At 39.3% G+C, this 25,885-nt stretch overlaps 1 protein-coding gene and 1 long non-coding RNA gene across 2 annotated transcripts in view; one reads left to right on the forward strand and one right to left on the reverse strand.

Moving 5' to 3' along the window:
* Positions 1 to 1,510: 1,510 nt before the first annotated feature.
* LOC133279263 (uncharacterized) lies at positions 1,511 to 5,632 on the reverse strand. Its single transcript, XR_009746828.1, has 2 exons — positions 5,305 to 5,632; positions 1,511 to 1,887 (listed from the first exon to the last, which is right to left on the reverse strand). It is a non-coding gene; the product is annotated as an uncharacterized LOC133279263 (long non-coding RNA).
* A 636-nt stretch (positions 5,633 to 6,268) lies between these two features.
* Positions 6,269 to 25,885, forward strand: part of NALF1 (NALCN channel auxiliary factor 1) — a 479,162-nt gene continuing 459,545 nt past the window's right edge. Inside the window, exon 1 of the mRNA XM_061472795.1 lies at positions 6,269 to 7,841. Coding sequence (XP_061328779.1) covers positions 7,038 to 7,841 — 804 coding nt within the window. The 5' untranslated portion in view covers positions 6,269 to 7,037. The remainder of the gene's footprint in view (positions 7,842 to 25,885) is intronic.

The following is a 25,885-nucleotide window of genomic DNA, read 5'->3' on the forward strand; positions in this document are numbered from 1 at the left end:
TTGAGTCATCCTACAACTTCAGTCACATGCCTTCTTCACAGGAATACCCTATAAAGCAGGGGAGGCAGAGAGGAAAAACTAACCACCTTCTCTCTCCTGGGCAGATGGCATTGCAGCCACTTAGAAGAATGCAGGATATTACAGCTCGGTGGAAAAGGATACTCCTGGGTCAAAAAATAAGGAGAGTCAATGTACGTATGGTTCATTCATCTGGCAGAGACTTGCCATACAAGAGTGTCTGTCATAGACACCTATTTAAGAATGGGATAAGCTGTGCTCTAGTGATAGGTCTGTCTTTTTATTAGCAAGATGATGAAAGGATAACCTTTGACTGAATGCTTAAATCCAAATATCTAAGGCTAGATGAGATTAAAAGTTAAAACCGTTTACATTTTTGAGGATATATATAACAATATATAAATAAAGATGAATGTATATATTACAGTCATAATTATTCAACCTATGGTCAAGCTCTGTTTCAAAACTATACACAATTACATATGTTTTATTAGTAGGGGTATTTCTTCTGGTCAAAAGAAACCCCCACCTGTGACAACCTCAGACCAGAATCTGCTAGATCTCTCTCCTGCATGCCCACACTCTCAAATGCATTTAAAAATGACACTGCAGCCATAAGGACTCAAAACATAAAGATAACTACCAAACTTTTGAATGATCAGTCTGAAAAGAGCTTTCTAGGATGGCATATTTTCCAGAAAAGTGCAACAAAATGTGGGGTAATAAGCAGGGAGAAGTTTACTTGGTAACCTACATTATTATCTGAGTTAATTCTTTCTCTTTTTTCCACATTCCTCATATCACAGGTAAGGGTGGAAACTGGCTACAAATATAAATTAATGTGAATTCCGAAATAGCAGCACATCAATACATCACAAAGAAAACCTACCTAACGTACATATTATAACTTAAGTTGATAAATATTTTAAGACATACTTAAACAGAAAATCAGATTATTAATTAAACAGTGAGGTTATATCTAAAAGTACTTTTTTTTTTTTCCTTTGAGTGAGGGTGAGAGAGAGCAAATGAACGCTATTTGGCTAATCAACCAAACTGAAGACTTTTAACATAATGCACGCATTTCTTTTTAATTTTGTTAAAGAAAAAGATTATAAAAGAGTATATCTGAGAAAAAGTATTATCTTTTTCCTGTGAGATGAAGTCTGACACAAGGAATGGATGGCATATCCATAAGGCAACCAAGCAGAAAAGATTAAAAAGCATAGCTTTGATAAGGTACCTCTACGTACCTTTATGGTCTGTAAAACCATAATCAGGCTATAACAGAAGACAGCAAATGCATACAATTAGTGTTATATATGTATATATAATAGGAAAGGGAAAGAAGGAAAAATATTTTAAAAGCTGTAATCTACCTTTTGGTGGTTCTTTCAACCCTTTTTCTTCTATCCCCATATGGGGGGAATCTTTATTCTTCTGTCTGTTCTCTTTCTACAAGCCTGGTTTAAAAACTGATTGCATTTTTCCCCCCTGATCTCAGCATGCTTTGGATCAGACCTTACTCTAACAGACACAGGCTAATTTGTGTGAGACATTTATATTATCTTCTTCCTGCTGCAGTCATGTGCAAAAGTTATATTTCAGTTATATTTGATGGCTTCAGTTAATGAAGAATAGCCTCAGTTCATTTTAACTTATGCCCAAATATACCAGCTGGATGTAATATTGTGACTGAGCTTTCATTATAAAGATGTCATGATAAAGATGGCCAACAGTTTTTGGAGAGAAATTATCAGACTTCCAGATCCCATGTTATCCGCTCATTGTCCCATGGCTGAAAATATCAACAACAAAAAACATGTTCTCATTTTCTAACAGAACTCCCAGAAGATACAGAGCAAACATCTGCAAGATAATTCAATCAGTTTAAAAACATTAGTATCTTCCAAGTTTGTACTGCACAGCCTTTTAAAATCCAGTCTGACAAACTTTTATAACTTACTGGGTGATAATTAATCCTCTAATTTTGTAAGAAAAGCTTAAAGAAATCAAGCCAAAGGGACAAAATTGAAGGTAATGTGGAAAGTGGGAACGAAGGAGAGAGCAAGAATCTTAAAATCTGAATTAGAGCTGTTTAAACAGGGATTAGGAGCTTCGGTGCCTGCTAACATTAACATAAATTTCCCATTGCTTTGGGGCAATCAGGCCCAGATGCTTGAAGCTTTCTCAAAATAATTCAGCTATCTGCAACATACTGAATGGGAAACTAAAACATCAGAAATGTGATGGGAAAAAAAATGAACTCTTCAGGGTTCTTAACTTGCTTGTGTCTTACAACCATTATAGATATTATTCTTAGCAAATAGACACAGATAATTAAATCTCTGACTCCCTTGCCAGGTAATGGGTAAAATGACACCCAGAATTTGTTGTAAGAAGTAGAAATAAAACTAAAACTATACAACTCTGAGGATGCTAAAGCACATACTTGACATATCAGTTTGCCTACAAAGAATGTATGGATAATTCCTATTGAATACAAACTCTTTTCTCCTGTGAAAAATAATTAATGTAAGACGAACTAGTAGAGGGCCTGATAATGTTTGCTTGGTATTAAAAGTGCTGGATGACACTCCAATGCAAGGGTTTAACTGAGTATTTCCGTTAATAATTGTTGCAACAAATGTTCCTATCGGTAGATACAGTCAACCAAAAATAAAATGAAATCTACCCTTTTAAAAATAGTCTGCCACAAGATTTTACAAAGAGAAGCGCTGCTTAGCAATTAGAAAATGAGTTTCTTATATAAAGAGTATACATTATAAAGACAAGACATGGCTCTCACACCTGTTAAAGTTATCTGAAAGACCTTATAATTTTGTATCAAAAAGTTGAAGAACATCAAGAGACTAATGCAGGAAATTACTGTATGCATGTTATTAGGCAAAAAAAAAAAAGGAACATTCACTTTGAAACAGTGAAGTCTTCTGTTCTGAATGTTTATTACCATTAACATGTCACGTCAAGAATTATTTCTGCTTGGTAAGCTAAAGTACTTTCATGAAGAAAACACATGGTATGTAGGTTAAGCAGCAGCTTCAAACCTCTTGAATCTTGTGCATGCTCATTCTGTTAGATTTTGTCATCAGTGCTCAATAAATTAGCTATCATATATATGATGAGTCAAAGAATTAAAGAACATCAGCTCTGACTGTATTGATGGAAGCACTGTATGGAAGAGTTGAAACTGAACCACATTACTTTAAGGAGATCCATCTGTGAAAAATCTGTTGACCCCACCAGCTAGGGACACAGACTTCTATGAGCTCTCACAGTTGCCAAGCTTTGGAACACAAGTAATAAATATTCCCAATAAAAACTGTCATTTCAAAAAGAAGCCAATATTCTGTGCCACTAGAATTATTTAGGACGAATGATGAATATAGGGACATACTGCTGTAATGATATTTTGGGGAAAGTTTGTCCCTGTTTTTCACAGGTTCATGTAATCCATTAACCTTGTTTAAATAAAATTCTGGTATTTAGATCACATTTATGATAACAAAATTTTAGGAGCTTTGAGAGAAAGCAGCTACAGTATACATTTCAGATTCTTTCCCCCACCACACACAATCAGCTTTTTGATTTTCAGATAGTATTTTATAGCATTTTTTTCCGTGAGCTCCAAGACCTAACACTAAGGGGCACCAGAGAACTGAACTGCATCTGTTCAGATCCACCAGGAACCAGCTGCTGCAGCTAACATTGTAAGTTATTCACCGTGCTAGGTGGAGAGGGAATGGAGCTTTGGGGGAAACATAGCAGGCGAAACAATAGTTCTGCATGACACATTCTCTGTTACAGAAAACTGTCACTGGAAAAGCAAGGACGTGCTCATTTCTGGAATGCTGAATCTTATAGTTTATCACCAGGTGTTGCAAAAGAACTCTCACTCCAGACAAAAGTTAGGAAATGTGTGAAAATAATGCATGATGTGAAAATGGATTTTTTTGAGAAGCGAACTATATCTAAAAAATACAAGCAGATTGACTTAAGAGTACATTTGCTTCGATCCTAGACAAGTGTAAACAGAGGAGCACAGACTTCGGAATTCAATCTTACATTAAGTTTCAGAAGATCTGGAGATAAAGACTATGACTAAGGAGATAAAGAACATTTCTAATTTCCAGTGGAATGCAAAGTTGCCTCTCATTTCCCCAACAGTACAAAAGGAAAGCAGTATTTTAAGAAAATATGTAAGTTAAGCCTGTTTGCAGGTGTGGACTTTAAAAGCAACCTCCTTCACCCAGAGTTTGCCTATCAAATAGAGAATAACTGAGTGGCCAGTGCTACTTATCTGAATAGAGCAGAGTCTTAAAATTTTAGACCTGATGTCAAGAACCTGCTTATCCCAGTTGGGTTTTCTTTCATCCTGTTCCAGTCCCTCTATTGCACCACAAAATATATAACCAGGCAAGCAAAGTATAATTAAATGACACTGTATGTCAGAAAAGTAAAGTTCTTCTGATTCTCTTTTAAAAGCTTGGTCATGGTCTTGTCCCAGAACAGAATTACAAAAATGCAGATAGAGTACAGGGCCTGGTGTGTCAAATCATTGTAATCAAAGTTCCAAAACCAAAATTAATAATGTACCATTAGCAGATGGTGTGAGCTGATTTGACTGAGAATTGCAAACATGCATTCTGAAGTAAGTACTGTAGACTTTTCCTTACAATATTAGCACTTATTTTTGTGTCTTTAAATAGTCTATAAAAACGAAATCCAGAGATAACTTCTGTTCAGTGTAGAATTTTACTCACAGATCTTTTAAGGCCAGATGAGACCATGATGATAAAGAGCTCTGACCCCCAGCATAACACAGGGCATAGAACCTCTCTCAGCAATTTCTCTCTCAAGTCTGCGTCTTCTGTTTGAGGTATACCATCTCCTTTTGAAAGACATCCAACCTTGATTTGGAAATTCCAGCACTTTCCTTGGTAAGCTCACCCCTCACTTAACAAGAGCTGCAGTCAAAAAATGTACAAGTTTTGGCCTCCTCTGATAGTTTTGTCTCAGATTTCTTCCCACTACATGTTTTGAAGCTAAATTAGAGAGCTGTCAGCGATGTTTGTTAAGAAATAAAACTTTCTCTAAACAAATAATGGAGAAAAGCCACCATTTGGGCTACTTTATGGACCATGTTCAATGGCCATTAGCAGTTCTAATTGGTCCCTTACCCCAGGGTGTACAAAGCTTCTGGACCCCAGTCCAGTGGAGAAATTCAAATACATGTCTTGGTTATGCTATGGCCAAATAGCATACCTTATGTCCTGAGAGGAAGACCTTGTAACTCCAGGTCTTCATCTGATAATGTTCAACCTCTAGCTAACATCTTCTCTTGTCTCACATGGGATCCAAGCTTTTCTGTTGGTGTTACATTAAGGTGTGTCAGCAAGCAAGATGCAGGCAACTTAGCAGTGACAAAACAATATGCTTATTTAAGCAAGGGACCCTGCTGGTTGGTACCAAAAAGAGATGGATCTCTGTTGTGGATCTGAATGGAGCTCATCTGCTATTCATCACTCTAGCAGGAGAGTTAAGCCTGCTCCCTCTGCCTCTGTCTTCAGGCAGTGAGATCTGAAGAGTGTAACACAAAAGTCTGCCAGTATTTACCCAGTTTGGCCAGGGCTTTGCAAAACTTCTCTTGGGGGTACAGCTTATGGTTTATGGGCATTATGCTTCCCAGCTAGCTGGCTGAAAGGCAACTGTGTTCAAGCATTTTAATGTGGGGCCGAAACTTCCCAGGATCCAGCGCCTGGAGTTTCATATACCATTTGTGATTTACTCTGGCAAGGACAAGACACGGCGATAGAACGCTCCAGCCACCATCCTGTGCTGGCATGGGCCAGAAAGGGAAGGAGACCTTGAAGGAGAGGCTAGAGGGTGGTACCGACCAGTCTCTTCGGTGCGACAAGTAGAAAGAGTTGCACCGAGGAAGCCCTTTGGAGGGCCCATGTGGTCCCCAGTGCTTCTCCCACCTCCTCCTCCTCCTCAGGCGGGAGGAGGCAGAGTTGTTGCTGCTGCCAATGCGCCAGGATAGAGATCTCGGCGCGGGAGGAGATGACGCAAAAGGCACAGCTCCCCCCAAAAAAGTGTTTCTCCAGGACGAAGATGGCGGCAACTTAGCCCAGGGGCCCAAGATGCCTGTGCTCGTCGGGGGCCCCCAGCCAGGCAGTTCCGCCCCGTGCGCCCGGGGACACCGCGCCCGGCGGCAACAGCGGCGGCAGCCGCAGACCATTGTCACCAGCAGCGGCGGCGGCCCCGGCAGCCTCCTCCTCCTCTTCCTCTTCCTCCTCCTCCTCTTCAGCATCCTCGGCAGCGCTCCGGGAGCCCTGCAGCAGCGTCTCTCCAGTTAGAGCGGAGGGGGGAGAGGAGAAAGAGGAGACGGAGACAGCGGTGCAGGCATCTGTGCCGCGGCTCGGGGTTGAGGAAGAGGAGAGCCGCGGCGGCGGGGAGGAAGAGGAGGCGAGGAGTCCTCCCGGAGCGGTCCGTCGGCAGCGGGGGACGCGGCATGCAGCTGTCCGGGGGCAACGGGCTTTTCTCAGGAGGGAGATGGGGAGCTGCGATCTGACCATGCCTGGGTGAGAGGGGGTAAGGACCAGCCGCGCAGCCCCGCCACCACCAACTACCACCACCATCTCCTTCCTCCTCCTCCTCTCTGCGTTATTGCTCTTATCTTTTCCACGGCACTCCGCGTTGGATGGACTGGGGCTACTTCGTGTGGTGAGACCAAGGCAGAGTCACTGGTGAAACCCAACAATATCTCAGAGGAAGAAAAAGAAGAAAGAAAGAAGAGGGAGAAAGAAGGGGGGGGGGGGGGGAGGTGGGGGGGGGGGTAGAGTAGAAGAGGGAGAGAGCGAGCGAAGGAGCGAGAGAAGGGGAGAAGGGAAGGCAGGCAAGAAAATACCCCAGTCTTTTAAGTCAATGCATATTGTGGTGACACTGGCAAAGAAGCCCTCACGGTGGAGTCGGCCAGGGCTGTGCGTTCCCAAAATATGACCAGGGGTGCTTGGATGTGCAGTCGGCAGTATGATGACGGCTTAAAAATCTGGTTCGCACCCCGGGAGAACGAGAAACCCTTCACGGATTCAGAGAGGGCTCAGAAATGGCGACTGTCCCTGGCATCGCTCTTGTTTTTTACAGTCCTGCTCTCTGATCACTTGTGGTTCTGCGCCGAGGCCAAATTCACGGGGACCGGAGAGAAAGAGCAACCGCCGCACGAGAAGCCAGAGCCCGCGGAGCCGGAGCTGCTGGCGGGCATGGGGGAGCCGGCGCCCCCCGCGCCCCGGCTCCTCGCCAACCCCTCGCCCTCCCTCCCTCCTTCCCCCGGCAGCAGCGGCGGTGGCAGCAGCGGCACCGAGCACGGGCACGACGAGGCTGCTTTCCTGGGGAACTCCACCGCCAGGCCCCTGGAGACGTGCCCCCCCCATGGCTCCTCGTCCCGGCAGTGCTTCAGCGTGGGGGACGCGGAGGAGCTGTGCCGGCAGCCGGGGGGGGGCGGGCGACCGCGGAGCGCGGGGCAGAGCCCGGCGCCCGGCTGGGACCTGACGGATTTTTACCTTTCCTTTTGTAATTCTTACACGCTTTGGGAGTTGTTCGCCGGGTTGTCCAATCCGGACACTTTGAACTGCAGTCTGGATGTGGTGCTGAGGGGGGGAGGCTCCTGCAGCCAGTGCGTCCAGGCTTACCAGCGCTACGACCAGCACGCTCAGGAGAAATACGAAGAGTTTGAGGTTATGCTCCAGAAATATTTACAGTCGGATGAATACTCGGTGAAATCGTGTCCTGAGGATTGTAAGGTAGGAGCCCCTGCTGTGTTTCCTGTCCCTCGCTGGCGGGCTGGCGTGCCTCCCTCGTCTGTTGTGGCTGCCGTGCTGCTTGTTTTAGCTGCGGTCTTTGCCCCTGGCGCCGCCGACCCTAAAAAGGGTGCAGTCGGGAGCTGCGGAGGGTGTCGAAGGGGAGCCCCCGCTAGCGCATTGCTAAAAGGGAGGCAGAGAGAGGGGGAAGCTTGGAGGAAAAAAAAATAAAAAAGAAGTGATCCTTCGTCCTCTGGGACTGCAGCACTGGATTTCCCCCTCCTCATGAATATGCGATTGGCTCCGGCTCGGCTGCCGGCTTCCAGCAGGTTGGGGTGCGGCTTGGCGGCAGGCAGCGACTGGGTCTGCATGCCAATGAGCGGGGCCAAGGACGCCGGCCTGTGTAGGGGCCGCCCGACGGCTCTGCCCTGCCTGCGGGCCCTCCTGGACCAGAGACGCGGCGGGGTCGGGGATTGGCCGGGGCCGGGGCGGCGGTGGCGCGGTTCCCAGAGGACGGGAGCCTCGTCCTCCCGCGGCCGCCGAGGTCGCGCACCGACTGCTCGGGAGGGGTCCGTTCCGGGTGGCCCCAGCGGCGGCGGTGAGTGGTGCTGTGGAGCAGGGAAGCTCCTGGCCACCTCGGAAGAGAGGAACGGGACCGTTTTCCAGGCGCTCTGCCAGAATCTCTGAAGTTGGGAAAGGCTGGAGGACGAGAGTGGATGCCAACGAGCACCGCGGTAGTCCTTGGTTGGGAGGTGGTGGTGACAGTGTTTCAGTGAGCCGCGGCCGTTCTCCTTGGTGCCACTCATGACCTCTCGGAGAAAACTAGAGGTTTTTCTTTTCTTTTGTTAGAAGGAAGTGTCCCACTTTGGCTCTTTGTAGTTGTCTTCTCTCTACTTTTGCACAAGATTAGTTGGCCTATCTCTCAAAAGAGGAAAGGGCAGGAAAAAAGTGTCATTGGTGCCATAAAATAAGTATCTGCACGCTTTCCGGCCTGTATTTTTGGGTATTGGTTGAGAGGTGGACCAGGAGTATGATTTCTGCTCTGAACTGGATTGTAGCAACCACTGTAGCATTATGTTAACTGCATGTCAGCCGAATCCTACTTTAGCAGTGGAAAACGTAAGTGCATACAAATCTCTGCTGTGAACAGAAGGCCTAGCAGTACCTCTGTGCTTTGTAGCTTCATCTGGGCCTTCTGAAATCATTTCATGGTAATAGTACTTGCCTAAAGAATACCATTCACCAATAAGTTGGTGTAATTTGCACACATCTTTGCCAGAAAAATTAACCCACAATCCCTCCAGGAGCTGAAATACCATGTTATCTAATTCGATAAAGTAGGAAAGTTGCTGTATATAATTACCCTTTTTTAAACCAGACAAAAGTGAAGTAGTTTCATCAGTAATTTTGAATTACCGCTTTCTAGGTTATAAAATGTGTGTATACACGCTTTATATATATTATGTACTTAGTTACTGATAAAATGTGTTTTATTTCCCGAGTGAATTGGATAAGTAAAAAGAGTGTAGACTGTAAATAGATGTCTACTACTGGAAGGACATTGTTTCCATTTCAGTGGCTCTTTAAGTAGAAGCTGACCTACTACTCTGTGTTGCCAAATGGGCAACATCTATATGCTTTAAGTGATTTTTTTTGTATCACAGTTTAGTCTGAGTGAACTTCACCTTGAAGTGTGGAGTTACTCTACAGTATAATGTGGTGTAAAAAGTGTTGAAAATTAAAAGAACAGCAAGTGTGCACTGTGTAACAGTTTCCCCTTCAGAGACTGAATAACGAAAAATACTTGTCTAATGATGGGGAAAAAGGTGTTGACATGAAAACATTGTGTGAAGCATATCAATCAACCATACAAATGCAGTGCCAGTGACCTACAGTTCTTCGGTTCCGGGTGCCGGACGGTATTGCTCTACGTTTTGAGAATTCGGCCAACCAGTCTGTGTTAAAAATGAAAGGCTGTTCCAGCAGGGTAAGGAAAAAACCTCCAAACAAGCCCAACCCGAGAGTGCGTACAGTTAGGTGTTCCCTCCCTCGGCCCGGGGCACGGCGTTGTGAGCGCTGTCCAATGTGCTGAACGGCGTCAACCACAACCCGTGGCTACGCTGGAGAGTGGCCGTGCTCTCTTCTATCTCCGTCTCACCTTCGTGCTCCTCGGTCCCCCTAGAGCCTTCTGATTCATTCTGGTGGCTGAACAAGTCAAGCGTTTAGCAGGTCCCGCTGTCTGATAGCTCTGTGTGTTGATGTGCTTGCATCTGGTCTGCCCTGAAGTGTGTATGGGTGAAACTAGAAACTTACCATGAACACTTTGTGACTGTGCAATGTTCTGCTGGTCTTTCTGGTGTTTTATGCATAATCCATTTATAAAACTCAAATCAGGAAAATAACTTTTTATGTAAGTATATACTTTTTTTTGACCTTTGGACATTAGATTTTGATTAGCTTAAGAATCAGAATAGAAAATAACTTGACATCTGATTATGCGTTTTAAGTACGCACCATTTGGTTGGTTTACGAGGTGAGCTGCTTTTTCTTTTAAACAAAATGCTAAAAATACTTATGTTAGTCAGTAGTGCTAACCTGAGTGTAGCGCTGGGTTAATACAATGAAAGTCTTGTTAAATAATCTATTTCTGTTAAAGATATCTTGAGTATAATGGGAGGGTGGCTGCATTTACAGAAAGAGTGAGCTTTTAATGCAGTTGACCAGTTATTGGTGATGAGAAAGTCAGTAAAATTTACACCAATAACAGTCAACCTAAACCTTGCCATTTGGTGTTACTTTCCCCTTCTTCAACTCTCCCCACCACCATCTCCCACCCTCGACACATTTCTCACAGTGAAGAGTGAAGACCATGGGGATTTCACAGTCCAGCAAGTTACACCTTTCCAGAAAATAGTATTGGTTATAACAAATAGTACATATCAAGTTACTTTGATGTACGAGGTTAAACCTCAGACTTTATATTTTCATTCCTTTATCTAACACTGTAAGAAAATGAACTTTACTTTCAAATTATTCTGTGCTTCACTACATGTATTCTGATCTCTGAAGAATATTTTAAATAAATTGCTTTGCATTGCAGAAATTTGCAGATGGGAGTTGTTTGGGTTATCAGTTCACATTTAGTTATCCTGCACGGTGGGATTTGGTTTCAGTTTTAATATATAAGTATACTCGCTCTTTATTTATTTATTTTTTTCATTTTTAAAGAATGCCATCCTGGTGTTACTATTAAACTTGTTATTGAGTTGCATTGGGATTTTTGAAAATTTTGTAGAAAATGCTAAGAATTTTGAGTTTAGAGCATTTGGAAAATGACTGGGTTTGATAGTTGCAATGAACATGCGTATGCATTTTATATTGTTAGGATGACAGTAGACTTGTGTGTTGTTTAGAAGTTTGGAATATCAGTGTTTTCTCACTATAAATCCATCTTCAACTTATTTCTTTAAAATACCTTTCAAGTCTGATGTCTTTATATCTTGTTTTCTGGTCCTGATAGCCATATGTCAGTAATGGCTAAACAATAACTGTAAGGTTTTGAATTTGAATGCATTCCATATTCAACCAGGTGACATGATAAAGTGTTGTAGCCTTAGTGAATCACTAAAGTAACAGAGTAACTGAAAATCTGGATTTCTAGTTTTCTATTTGAAATTGAATTCAGATTTTTTTTATATATTTATGAAATTTTGCTTTTGCATATTACACAGTTATGGTTATGTTTACAGAGATTGTTCTTGGCAATATCCATAATTTCTTGGTTTCCAGAATACCATTTTTACATGCGGTGTGACACAGTACTGTATTCAGACAATTAACAGAGAACTGTATTGGCTTGATGTTGGAAGACACAGTTCCTCGTAATGACTTAGCTTTCTGTCAGGGGAAATACTCAAGTTCTTGTTCTTAAGACAGCAGGCAATTGCTCTGTGGAATAAAAGAAAATTCTGGCTACCTCTGATTAAAAGTGGGTCAAATAACTAAGTAGGACATATAAATGTAAAGATTTTTAATTTTTATGGTGGTGTTTTTTTTAATTTATTTTTTTAAGAGATGGAACTTAGGCCTTTATGAAAAGTATCAGAGGCCAGAGCTTTCTTGGCAGATGTGTTTATTAATGCTTGACCATAACATCAGTTACTATTTTTCGGGACTGGTTTCTTTAACCCAGTGAAAGTTGCAAGTGTTTAAAATGTGGCCTTCCTCAGTGCTAGTTAAAATATTGAAATGTGTAATTCAGGTAAGCTCATTATAATTAAAATAACATTAAATTAATTCTGTTTTCCTCCTAGAATATCAAAGGAGAAAAATAAAACCATACTAACTCTTTTTATGTCAACATTGCTGAAGAGTGAAATTTAGCTGACATCTTAGGTGCTCAACACATACACACAGACCTTTTTTCTCTTCTTATCAGGAATTAAATATCATTTAGTAAATTACGATTTGAGGTCTATGATATTGGTATAAGAAATATGTAAGAGCATAGCTGAGTTATACTGCTATTTGGTTGGAAACATGCATATCAGTAAAGGGTTTCATCACCTAACATGGATGATATAGTCGATAGAAATATAGTTCTTCTGTTACTAGTGATTTTTGGGGGAGGGGAGAATCAGAGAACTGTGTCCAACTGCTTTTATTTGAGTAAGAGGATGATTGAAACTTATTTAAAACAATTAAAACCACATTTGTTCTCATTTATGTGAAAATATCAAACCTTATATGAATCATGACTTTTCCAAGAACTTTTTCCTAAACAGCATATGTAGTCTAATTAGGTTTTGATTTAAACTCTCAGTTAAGCTGGCAGAAAAGAGCAGATGAGAAATATGAAACCAAAATCTCAAGCGATAAAAGAACCCTTCTGTTACAAAAGGTCACATAGACCAGCATCTGCTACAAAGTTAGACATTTCAATTGCATATCTTAATCACGCAATATTTCTGTTATATGCAGAAGTGATAACCTAAGCTAATCAGAAGAACTGCTTAAAAATTAAACCTTCAGCATCTGATACAAATGGGAGACAATAAACTTTAATTACTAAATTGATGCCTTTTCAGAATGTGTTGAAATGTAAATATTTATTTTAAAGCTTTTTAAAAAATTAATCATATGCTGTTTTAAAAAAGCCATGAGACTTACATATATATATTTTTTTAAAAGCTTTGATTAAAATTCTGTGAAACAAATGTGACTGTATAAATTGATGTTTGCACATACTATTTGTTCAGTTGATTTTAAAAAAAAAAGTAGAAGTTTAATTATTTTTCTAAAGTAATTTAAGATAAATATGTGGATGACTTTAGTATAACTAGTCTTGTAATAGTGCACTGGTATATTGATATAAGGAGCAACACTGACTGTACTGATAGCCTTTGTATTTTGGTCTAAAATCCTGATTTTGGTAATCTGCTTCAGTCTCTGGTTTTGAGCTAGATGAATGACATGACTCTCAGGGAACCCTATGCACATTCTTGTAGTCACTCAATTGCATAAATGCTTTGTTGGATTAGGACCAGATCTCTTCACTCCTGGAGGAGCAGATTTCCCAGGTTTTCTTACCAGAAATGAGTTCACCCCACCAAACTTTAATAAAGTTTGCATTTAGCTAAACTTACAAATATTCATCCCATTCTTAGTGTGGATGAGTACTTCATTCCTGATTTAGGAAAAAAAGGACTGCAGATGGCTAGCACAGAGTAGTTGAAGAGGTTTCCACTCTAATTTAACCATTTAATACTTTATGGTATTAGGGTCACATGGCTAGGGACCTCACGGCTCTGCCCTCAATTTTGCTTTGTTCACTTACTCTCTTTGCATCAAGCAGTATGCTTCACATGCACCTTGCAGAGAATGCATCAGTCTTGCTTCTTCATTTCATGTTCTTCTAGGAAAAGTAATCAAAATGCAAATTATAGTTCTATCACTTATCCTGCCTAAAAATCATTTGGTCTATACTTAGTAATTTATCACTTCAGTCTTGCACTAAGATCCATAATGTATTTAGATCTGTGAATTGCCTAAAAGAGAAAAAGTAACTTAGAAGCTGAATTCTTAAATAATTACTTTTTGAGAAGTATCATTCATAGCATCCTGGAAGGCAGAAAAATTAAATAATTCATCTGACAAAAAAAAAAGTAGATATTGAGGATGGACATCCACATCAAATATAAAAGTTGACTCTCTTTGTAGTCAGTGGGAATGCATAGGTAATTCTAGAGCATGAGTCAGTTCACAATAAACTGGACATCTAAAAATAGAACAGATGGATTATGCCCTAAAGGTACCTATTTTCTGTTCATTGTCTCTAAAGAGCACATACTGTCATTTTATCTCTGATACAAACACCTCCACTTTTGACATCTAAAGTCATATTAGATGAATTCTAACGAAGTGATTTTGGTAAGTTTGGATGAAATTGTGTTCTTATGCAAAATATAACTGCTTGAAAGTTTGTGAAATCCTGCTACTTGTGTTGTCCCACTCCAACCTAGTGAAATGACAAGCCTCTCTCACGTCTCTGATAGCTATGTTCTGTCACTGAAGGATGTGTGAGCTATGCAGTCTGCTTCTTAGGGAAAAGAATAGGAAAGGCCCTTGTATGACAAACTGTATTTTTATCACTTTTTTGAGAGAGGGGAGGCTGAGGGCTTCTATGTATTACTTTTCCAGTTGTTATTTCTACTATAACAGTAAAAATTGTAGGTCATCTCCTTAATAACAATTTTTTTTTGCAGGTAAATCTGCTACAGATTATTTCTTTTATTTTCTCATCTCTTCAGAAGGCAGGTTAGGGTGTCTATGTGTGTGAGAATTCCTATGTATTACACTGGGCTTCATTTAAATTCTTTAGACCAAATCAGAGGGAACTCCCAAGCCTACCCAATCTCTTGTCACTCGAGAGAGACATATTCTTAGACTTTTATGCCACTTTACTAAAATAACCATACTGTACTTTTCTATGTACTTTTCACTGTTCTCTTGTCAGAACTGTAGAGCAAACATTGCTAAATGAGAGCATGTGATAGTTTGATTTACTTTACAGCATCAGATGAATACAAATTTAGTGAGGCACTAGAGACACATTCTGGCTTTTAGAGAGATTTTATTAATTTGAAGATATGTTAAAAAAAAATAAAGGCCAGATTTATTTTTGGATCTGTGATCTGACCTTGTTTGCAAACAGGGCAGATACAAGAAAGACGTAGATTGTTCCTTTAGAGCATGCACATTGAGGAGTTGTATCCAACGAGCTCCCAGTCCATAATGAGAAAGAGATGAGATCAACACTTGATAATCTCTCACCCTTCATCTCATCTCTTTCATCCAAACTAGTGGACACTTTTCAAAAGCTGTGTTTGAAATAACACTGCTGTAAAGCTTTGATGGAATAACCTGATAGGACCCTATGAAACACTGGTGGAATGCAACCAAATTGTTGGGATGAATGGTAATGATAAATGTTGAACTGATAAACTTCAGCAGTTCTATATGAATGTCTTGGTCATTTGAACTGTCTTGGAGATCTTGATGTGAATGTTTACCTTTCATGTAGATTGATGTTGAGACATCATTCAGAGATTTCATCATTTGAAGACAACTTGCTGATTAAAATCAGTAGCAAAGATGATCTGAACTGAAGCTGCCAAATCCCAATATGTTTGGGTCTAAAATTTTAGAAATTCTGCAGCAGTTTGGAAGTCACTGTGGATGTTTTAACGAATTTCAATGAAATAACGGGGAAACTGTAGTTGAGAAATAACAAACTGAATAAATACGAATTTTCATTCTGATATATGACAGTGGCATTTTAAAAACTTTCTATTTTTTGTAATTTTATTTAACTAGGCATGTCCCTTACAGAAGCCATTATATTTTCAAATTTATTATAAAATTTATAAAAGAAGAAAAAAATATTAAAAAATGTGCAGTATGTTGTAGTTTTCAAGAGATATTTTCCAGGCAGCAAATATGATACCTGGAATGCTTTTAAAATGCATGTTTAAGTTTTGCTGATCCTCAGCATGTTAGATTAGATGTTGCTTTCAATTTGCCTGAACGCTTATGTAAATGGTATCTTGGGCCTGTCGACATATTTCTTATCAGTGACATATCATAATGAAGAATCTTTATTACGTTTTAAAAATATTAGCAATCCAGAACCAGAAGACATTCTTTATTAAAGGGAAGGGGAAAAGATGGATTGTCATTGTTACTTGGAAAAATAGTTTTTTTCATTTTATGCATTCCTTAGGACAATAGGAGAGCTTCCAGGGTTTGTTGACTGATGATTTCCTGATCTTTGCTCTACATTGGTTAGTTTGCACTCTGTATTTCAGGGGTTACACTCACGGGTTCTTTTCAGAAAAACAAATTTTATGTGAGATATATTCATTCATACTTGGATTTAAAGAGCTATAAAGGAAGAATTTGAGTGACTCTTAAATGCTTTAAAATCTGTATTAAAAAGTTAATTCCTTCAGAAAGTTTCTGGTGGTTTCCAGTGGCATGTGTCTGTACTGATTGCAGCCATGTTAAAGTCAGGCAAGTGGTGTAATCAGTGGAGAAGGCTCTTCTGTGTCGTCAGAGCCTAATTCATTTAATTCATTGATGTTTTTGTTGTGAAGTAAATTATTCCAAATGCATCTGTTTTGGAGGATTGCAAATTTTATACCTCTATAAGTACAAGACCGTCCTTTCATATTTTCACACCATGTTCAAGCTGTTAATATTGTGATACAGTTTTAAAGAGAGACTGGGAAGTTTTTATAAGAAGGAAGTTGTTTTTTCACAGAAGGATACAAGTATGGGAAGAGTCCTGTGCAGAGGGATGCCCCAGCCTAGGCTGCCAGTACCATGGAGGTTCTGCCACTTCAGCTACTTAGCTGGAGTAGGACCAGGGCTGAAGATACATGGGGATTAGCATCCACTGGCTTGAGTTTCTGCACTTAAAAAAAGGAAGCAAAACAAAAACATAACCAAAGTCTCGTGGGATGGCTTTTAGAATTCTTCATGAATTCAGAGATGCGAGACGTTCATTTCCAGTCCCATTCTGCTCTGGAGCTAGTCTTCCTGTAAATATTTCTACACAGAACCTGACAGAACTTGGACCAGTATTATGAAAAAATAGGAGTTTCTGAATAAGGTATTTTTGAAATATTAGCATATTGTCTTAAAAGCAGAATTAATTTTTGTACTTTTTTTTTTTTCTTTTATGCCTTCTAATAGAACAGTGCTTGGGGAAATGACCCCTATTGTAAGCTAAGTTTAGCTAACAAGATATACTGTATCTTGTTAGCTAGATTTCAGGAGTTCAGGAAATGAGGCTTGTTGCTTTATATCCCAGTTTATTTAGAAGTGCATTATGGTTTCTTTTGCCTTTATTTAAATCTTATAAATGTTAGAGCTGAATCTTATAAACATCCATTTTTTGCAATCCCACTATATTAATGAAATTAAATTATTACTGTAATGATGGCTTTTAAAAATTCAGCAGCTGAGATTGATTCCTGTGACGTGACCTGAGTAATGTACTGCAAGCCAATCTCTCTATGACAGATGTGAATTTAAAATAATGTTTTATTTTCATTTGTAAATGTAGAACAATTTTCTCTGGTCAGGAATCTACAATGACAAAAGCCAGGATTAACTGGTTTCAATGGCTATGTCATGTCATTGAAATCAATGGCTTTACTTAAATGTAGTAACTGTTGGGAGAGCAGGAGGCACATGATACACTTTAAAATTCAAATATATAAAATCAAAGGGACAGATCTGATGCAGACTGATTTGCCTTACAAGCCTTACTACAAAAAGCAATATGCAGAATACTTTAAATGCTCATATCTTTGTCTTTGACTGATGTTACTAATTTGTAATTATTGCCAGATTAGTGTTTTTTCCCTTTTCTTTGTTGTTGTACTTGATCCCATTCCTTATTCTATTGATTTTTCAGGCACACTATAGAAAAATATTATGAGATTAAGTTGTTCAGCTGTCCCGGGGGGGGTGGGGGGTGGGGGGGTGGAATCTTGAAGAAGACGAAGCAGAATTAATTTGCCTGTTCCAGCAAAGAGTGTAGGTCATCTACCGGGGTTAAAAGGAGAGATGCTGATCAGTAGCATTGCTCATTTAAATCCAGAGAAGCTGCTTTGATTGCTGTAAACACACTCTGTATTTATTCTGGTATATATACTGTTAGTATTTAAGCATAAGTTGAAGAACTGATCAGGTAATGGAAGTTTTGCTCTCTAGTACATATCAACATTCATAAAAAAAAAGTAGTAATTTTAACAATGACTCAAATAATAATTACAGATGTACACATATATGTATGTATACATGTGATACATATATATGTGTGTGTGTCTTTACAAAAAGTGCAACAAAAAAAATTACTGAAGTGGGACCAAGCATCTGGGAGAGGCTAGAACAGTCCTGAACAGTCCTGAAGTATAGGCTCCTATGGAAATCTTTGAAATGTCCTGGATTGTGTAACATTAAGGAGCAGTTTAGAAAGTGGAGGAAAATGTAACAGTTGTTTCTAAATAGTCTTTTCCTTTTTTCAGTCACTGGCTTGTTTTCTGACTGATCTGGAAATGTAAATTATTTCTTTCGTCAAGACTTCGGAAAAGGTCCACAGTAAATGTGGAGTATGCAAACAATAAATTGCCGATGTCATTGCCAGGACGTGCACTAACCCTGTTTTGCACTGGTCTTCGCAACTCCTTTGTAGAGATGCTCCATGTGTTTGGACATGAAATTTGGATCACTGGTTGGAACAAAACCACCTAAATCACCATGTATCTCTGCTACCTAATGCTAATAGATTATGAAAGAAGTTCCCTCAAGTGTTTTGTTTTCTTAATTGGAGTATTTTAGGTTACTTTTGTTTCTGCTTCTTTATTTGTGCATTACAGAATGAAGTTCTTTTTATTTGTTTTTGTGGGGTTTTCTTAAGAATAGTATCTTTTGATTGCTGTCATTATCTGGGAGATCAGGTTTTTGTTATTGTTGTGTCATCTGAGTTTTAGTTTTTTTCTGAAATATTTATATGTGTTAGCTTGTGCAATATAACCATGAATTACAGTCACTTCCGAAATATTTATATAAGCTTTTTTTTTTTTTTTTTTTTTCCAGTTTCCTGTCTACTTGTGGTTGTTTCTGTTTGATTTCTGGAGAAACATTCCTCCTTAAATTTTGGTATGAATGTAAATATTTATAGCACGATTTTTTTTAATAGTTTTTAATATAGTCCTGGTTTGAAGAGACCTGATATTAGGGATGGAAGAGATCTTTTTTCTCCTTTTATAGATGTTTAGATCTGCAAGAGGAAGAGATGACATGTTTTACAGCTTGCAGGAAATATTTACGTGTCAGAATTTTACCAGACTTAGGACTGGCACAGAAGATCAGTAGGCTCAGAGGGAGGAATAAAAGATCTATGAATATCAGTAAGGTTTTTTTGGGTTGCTCTAAATTTGTGGCGTACAGGATAGTTTAAGGTATGTATGGATAAAGAGATGTTTGAAATGATTTGCTGATATGTTTGAAAGAGAAGCAAAAGACCTGAAACTTTTTTTTTTTTTTCCCACTTGCAAGTCATGGTGCTATTGAGGAACTCCAATATTACAGTAATTTGGCAATGCGGGGGGCCCGTAGCATGCAGTGCATCATGTGGTGCACCTGTTATTCCTCAAAGGGCTGGTGTTGCTTCAAATTCTTTTCTTCACTTTGCGTCTTAGTAGAGTTAAAAGCAACTATTTATTTATTACAGGGTCTGTAGGCACTTGGGCAGCCATTCACAAATCTCAAGTACTTGAACTGTGTACAGGCAGCTGCCCCGAGGCTGTGTCTCCATTAGCATTTTAGTTCAGGTCAGGGGTGTGCTTTCCAAACAAATCTCCCACTCCCACTGCCATTCTTGTTACATCTTGATTCATGCCACAGAGAAATCTGGGAGCACCCAAACTGCATGGCTTTTGCTGAAAGTATAGGCAAACAAGTGCCCCAGAAGCACGTATGATGGGTTGCAGGCACTAAGGGACATGCAGTCTGTAGGAATAAGGTTAGCCTGAAGTAAACCAAATGGAACACTTATAATGTGGATGGCAAGCTCTCAGCACAGTTTCAGTCTACAGTAGTGTTTTGACAGAGCCACACTCCTTGCTAATATTCATGTGGCCATAGGTAAAGAGCCTGAAATTCAACCCTCACTTGGAGATTATTCCCAAAGTGTCTCAGCAGTTTCTTCAGCACTGCAGCTCAAGACCCTGAGCTGGAGCTCTGAAATGATTCACTACACCTGGCTTTATATAATCATGGCATTAGTGATCATCTGTTATCATTTATTTCCCCCTCCCCTCCTCCTCAGTCTTCTGCTGGCATGCCTATGGAGATGATGCACAGCATGGCGCAGATTTTTGCTCTATGCCTTCCCTGCAGCTGCCAAGCCTCTGTGCAGCAGAGAACCACTGCAGCTCTGCTGCGTTTTGGACTCTTTGGGCTGCCTCTGTCCTCGCTGTGGGATTCACGTCAACTTCCCAGGACCAACAGAACTGTCAGTGCCCCTTTTGGCTACTACTGAGTTTTTAGTTTCAGAACACTGCAAAAACATCTAAGCAAGCAGGAAACTGAAAAATTTATGTGGGGAGGGAGAGAAATTGGCAACAGTGGAACAAGTCTAACCTTCCTTCATAAAATCCTGCCCTCCCTGTCTTCTAGCTTATTTTCTTGTTTCCTACCAGAACAAATGAAAAGGTTGCGGGACAGTGTTAAGTCTGGATTTAGGTAACTATTGAACTGACAGCCAGATATGCAGGAAAGCCTAAGTAACTGTTTTTTAATTATTTAATTTTCTATATACCTATGAGTACTTCATTTTCTTTGGATTTTTCAGCATAGAGGACAAAACTGTATCTATGGTATTGATATTATTTTTCTCCACAGAGTAAAGCTTTTATCTTTGAAAGATTAAGAAAATACTGTGTAGTTCTTTAGAAAATATGATGCTGGAAGTATATTGCCTTGCTGATAGAATATTTCTTCTTAGTATGGAGAAGTTCTACCTTTCCAATTTTTATTATTTAGGCATTTTTATTGCAGTGCTCCCAGGAATTATAGGTGGTCATTGCTTTTGAACCCTGAGAATTCATGCCATGTATTGACTTGTTTTTAAGTTAGTTTACTGTGCTTTTGGGAAACAAGTAAGTTCTAGAGATCATGATCAGCCCTGTTCCAATAGTAACAATGTTCTTGAAGATCTGTGGGGCTTAATGTTTTTAGCCTTTGGTAACCACCAGGAAGTTTTTTCTATGTTTTCCCCAACTGAAAACTTGTGTGGGGCTAAAAGGAGGCAAGAAGTGATTCCTAGCAAAATGGATAAAGAAACTGTTGAAATAGTATCAGTGTGTGTTACTGAAACATCAGGGAGAGACCTACAGGTGATGAACACTTCCTTCACCACCAGATGCTCCGGAACTGATCAGGAACTGCAAGGGAGACCAGCCAACAGAGACAGGACATTGTCCTGCCAGCGGGAAAAGCAGTCAGAGGGGCAGGTAGTCAAATTGCATATTTGACTTAGGTTATCACAAGACTAGAATCATAGAATAGTTAGGGTTGGAAAGGACCTTAAGATCATCTAGTTCCATCCCCCCTGCCATGGGCAAGGACACCTCACACTAAATAGACAGACAACATATTCCTATAAGGCTTCAGTTGGATGTGTCTTAGATTATACTTACGTTTCTTTATCCTGAAGCCTGAAAGAGCTGATTCTGAAGAATCAGAAAAGAGAGTGTATTTTTGGCAACCCCTATGAAGAAACTGACATACTACACTGCTCAGTGATCTGCTTGAAGTCATGTCTTATCTGTAGGAATAAGCTTGGGAGGTAAAATCAGTGCTAGACCAGACAGAATATTGTTTGCTAGTTTGCAAAGTTTCCTGTTAATTCATATTGGGCAGTAGTCAATTTATCATACAATGATTCAATAAAATACCTTTTTATATACTTTTAGTGTAATTTCATACATGAAGGGGTATCTTGTTAGACATAATTTTTAAATGAACTTAGAATGGCATTCAGAATCCTAATTTTCTCTGAATGTGTGGTAAACCCACCAAAACTTCATCTAAGTTTGGTTCTTATTATGTTTCATGCATTAGTTCTGTTGTTCTTTTGTAATAATGAAGATAGAATCAATGTTCCTGTAGTTCTTACTGAATTTTTTGTGTAGCTCCTGTAGGACTTTTTTTTCTTTCTGATGTCTAGTGGCAACTAGTTGGATGAAAGGAGATTGTTTAAATTATAGGAAGTGATATAGCCAAACTAGTAACCAAAACCAGAAAAAAAAAACCCAACTTCAATATATTGAAATACTAGTGGAGGGATTTGCTTCTTATATGCTCTTTGCAAAAACAGGGCTTGGGCCATATTACTGGCTACTGACTGATGAAGGCATTTAAGTGCAGTTTCTTATGTGACAGGGAAGGATTTTGTTTGTGTATTGGACACATAAATGAGAAGAACATCTGTACATCTGCAGCTGTGACACATTACGATGTAGGCTTTTGCCTAATGCATTAAGATTTCGCTATTAGCAGTTTGTCTTAGACAGTTTCATGTGTTACTGTTTACCTACTTGAACACTCTAAAGTACATCGGTACACAGCATGGTTTGCTATGATGCAGCAGGGTTGTGGTAAATACATTTCCAATTCATGCTCACCAGTAAAGTTGACAATTTAAAATATCTTATAGGATATAGCTGTTCTTTCCTTTTTGTTCTTTCCTACTACATAGCCTTTTTGCTTTCCCCTTCTTCAGATTCTCTACCAAACTAATCTCTCCTGGTATGTTTGACTGTGGGTATTCGATATAGCAATATGTTGCAGTAAGGACAATTTTCTGAAAGAGGAAATACGAGTATCCATGACAGCAGACCTGCAACTGAAAAGTGTAGTTTACAGTGTATAGAAGTTGAGGTAAGAATAAGCTGTGTACCCATGAAACAGAAAAGGGTGACTGCAGAGGTATCTTGACTTTTCATTTATTGTTTGTGTTGGTTGATTCTGGCTTGCTCTACAGAACATAGTGCTTTTAGTTTGAAGAAGTTTAATGTATAAATCCACAGAAAAATCAAAGTCCTTCTTTAAAATGGTACCTTTAGGTTTGGTAACATCAGATATGGAGTCTCATCTGTTTTGTTTAAATGAAAAATAAAAAAAATCTGTTTTAATTACACAGTTTTCAGTTTTGCTGAATTCTTATCTTATGAAGAGAGATAAGTAATTATATAATTTATCGTTATTTGTTCATTGCATCTTTTTAGCCTCTTCCTTTGTCAGGCTTCCCCCCCCAATAAATAAATATTAGCCTTTGTAATCTCTGTATCAGTACTCTTTCTTTTTAAACTTTTTCTCAACAGTGTCTTTATTTTAGATTGTGGTTGGTCCCAGATGAGAGTTTTCATTGATCCATGCATATCAAGAGGGTTTTCCCCTCCTTCAGTGGTCATACTGAGTTTTTAATTCTAAACAAAGTATTTCATATGGTTCTTTCCTGTGTGCATCTATTAGCCTTGGCAGTGCTGGATTCCATCTGCCATTGTTGCCCCTTTCACTGGGCTCTTTTAAGCAATCCAAAAGCTCCTTGGCTGGCTCTGGCTTTGATTAACCTAAGACTTGCTGTGTCACTTATAAACATTTCTATCTTATTTTCAGTCCCATTTCTGGATGATTAATAAATAGATTAAACACTTTCATCCCTAGTAAAGAACCTGGGGGCACCCTGCTGTTAACATTTAGCCACATGGAGCAGTGACTGCTAATAAATGTATTCTGTCTTTGTATTCTGCTTTTTGTACATGTTTTGTAATCTGACAATGGTTTACTTCTCATCCTGTGATTACTTAGTTTCCGTAACAGCCTTTTGTGGGAAGCATTCTCAGAGGCTCTCTGGAAGTCCAGAAAATGTTTTTTAGCTAGTTCTCTGTAATCTATTTGTTAACATGCCAAAAGACTTCTCGTAGGTTAAGGAGACATACAAGGCATTAAGGCTTCTAACTTTAATCCAGATATTTAACACTTTTATTTTTAATTGGTACCTCGGTGTATTTATTCCTGCAGTAATAAGTTTGTGGAGCTGTTTGAATTCTTCCTTGGTTCTCTCAGTAATTACATGAAGATGACCACTCTCCTGCATTGTTCTGTATACAAACTGATCTCAGTGTGAGAATGCATAATTGTGGATTTTTTTGCATTAGCCTTAAATTGCTTTTGGACTCCTGAATAAACAGCTTTCCGTTCTTGGTATATATTGATCTTTTATTTATTGATCTGTTCCAGCCATTCTTTTTATGATATCTGAGTCACTGAAAGCTCCTTATCTTTGCTTAAAAAGGTTGGTATTGCCTCAGTGCTGAGAGAAAATGTGAAAAATAATGATTTCTTTCTATATTCCTGTCTTGTCCAGTTTCTCCTTTAGCTTTTTGGGAGGGCAGTCAGGATCTCTCTTGGTTATATTTTTCATATAGTTACTCCATATATTCTCATTTAGCCATCTCACTTCCATATTAAGATGTGCCTGTCACTGTTTATGCATTTTGAATACCAGAAGTATTCTGTTCCAGGTACACTGGCAAATCCACGAATAGCTTACATGTTGCAGTCCCAAAAGTAACCTGAATATTCCTTTTTCAAAGATCCAACTGGGGTTTAGACTAATATTTTTTAAATTTTATTTTATTTTTAACTCTGTACCACTTGGAAGGGAGAATAACATGTTTTTCCCAAAGAAAGAGCCTAAAAGTGTAGCCTCTGGGAATTTTGGGTCATGCAACCGAGAAGTGAGAATCCTGGAAATTTTCACTGAGATACTGTTTCCAAGTCTCTTCCTGCCTGGATATGTTGCAGCATCTATGCACACACATAACTTATTTTCTTTTCTGAGGTGCTGCTTTTTAATATGCATGGTTTCTGTTCTATTCCAACAGAGAAACAGCATATTTTTTTAAACTTTCTCTCCACCCCCCCTGAAAAAATCAGGTGGGAGGATGTTCTTTGTTTAATTGCCTAGTAGCTGGTGAACTTAGTTAAGGTGTAGGGAATTTGCTAGTATATATTCAGTGCCCTCCACAGCTTGATGATATTCAGGGACTTGAAGATAGTGAATCAGTAGGAATAGCAACAAGTGATCAGATTTGGCTGAAAACTGTTTAGGGATAAGTTGCTCTGTCTTCAACTTTTATTTTTTTCCCCCTCCATATTTCCATATTTCCAGTTAGATTTTCCTGGGGAGTATTTTTAATACAACCAGTACTAGTAATAATTTTGAAAGTACTTGAAATCTCCAATCACATCTGTTGGGGTTTTTTTATCATGTATGTCTTAGATAGCTTTTGCTTCATACAAAACTGCTGCTGCACTAGAATCCTCATCCCATCAGCAAAGGAGGGTGCTCTTATGCTACAAGAAGCATGAAGTAACTACTCAAACTCTCCTATCGACCCCATTAATGATTTTAGGCTTCGAGCAGAACAGTAGTGGAACAGCTAGCCTGTTTGAAGTAATTCTCATCTGAGCATACCTACCTCAAGATATGCATTCCAGTGAATGTTTTAAGCCATTAAAGGTTACAAGGCTTGAAATGTTACCAAAGTTATATATATGTAGTAAAAGACCAGAAGAACTTTTGTCTCAGTAATAGCTTCTTCTGGGCCTTCCAGCGTACACAAGGGCTACTGCAAAACATCAAAATATGTTCAGTGGGTACAGGGTTCACCTCTTTTACCTCTGTTGCTGTTTTACGGTGATGGAAATAGTATCCCTTCTTTATCCTACTCTCAGAAACATCAAAGTAGGAAGTATTTAGGAGGATACTCTGAGGGAACAGTGTCCAAGGGAAATTAAGAGAACAGACCTGGCGATAAGCACTCATATCCTGATTTAGGATACAAATTAGGATCTAATTTCTAGCACATGATATAAGCACAGGAAGAAGTACTTTTTAATGCACA

Source organism: Pezoporus flaviventris, unplaced genomic scaffold (assembly GCF_033815535.1).
Source record: "Pezoporus flaviventris isolate CSIRO_AGI_PZ_B2104156 unplaced genomic scaffold, CSIRO_AGI_Pfla_v1 ptg000072l, whole genome shotgun sequence".
Lineage (NCBI taxonomy): Eukaryota > Metazoa > Chordata > Aves > Psittaciformes > Psittacidae > Pezoporus > Pezoporus flaviventris.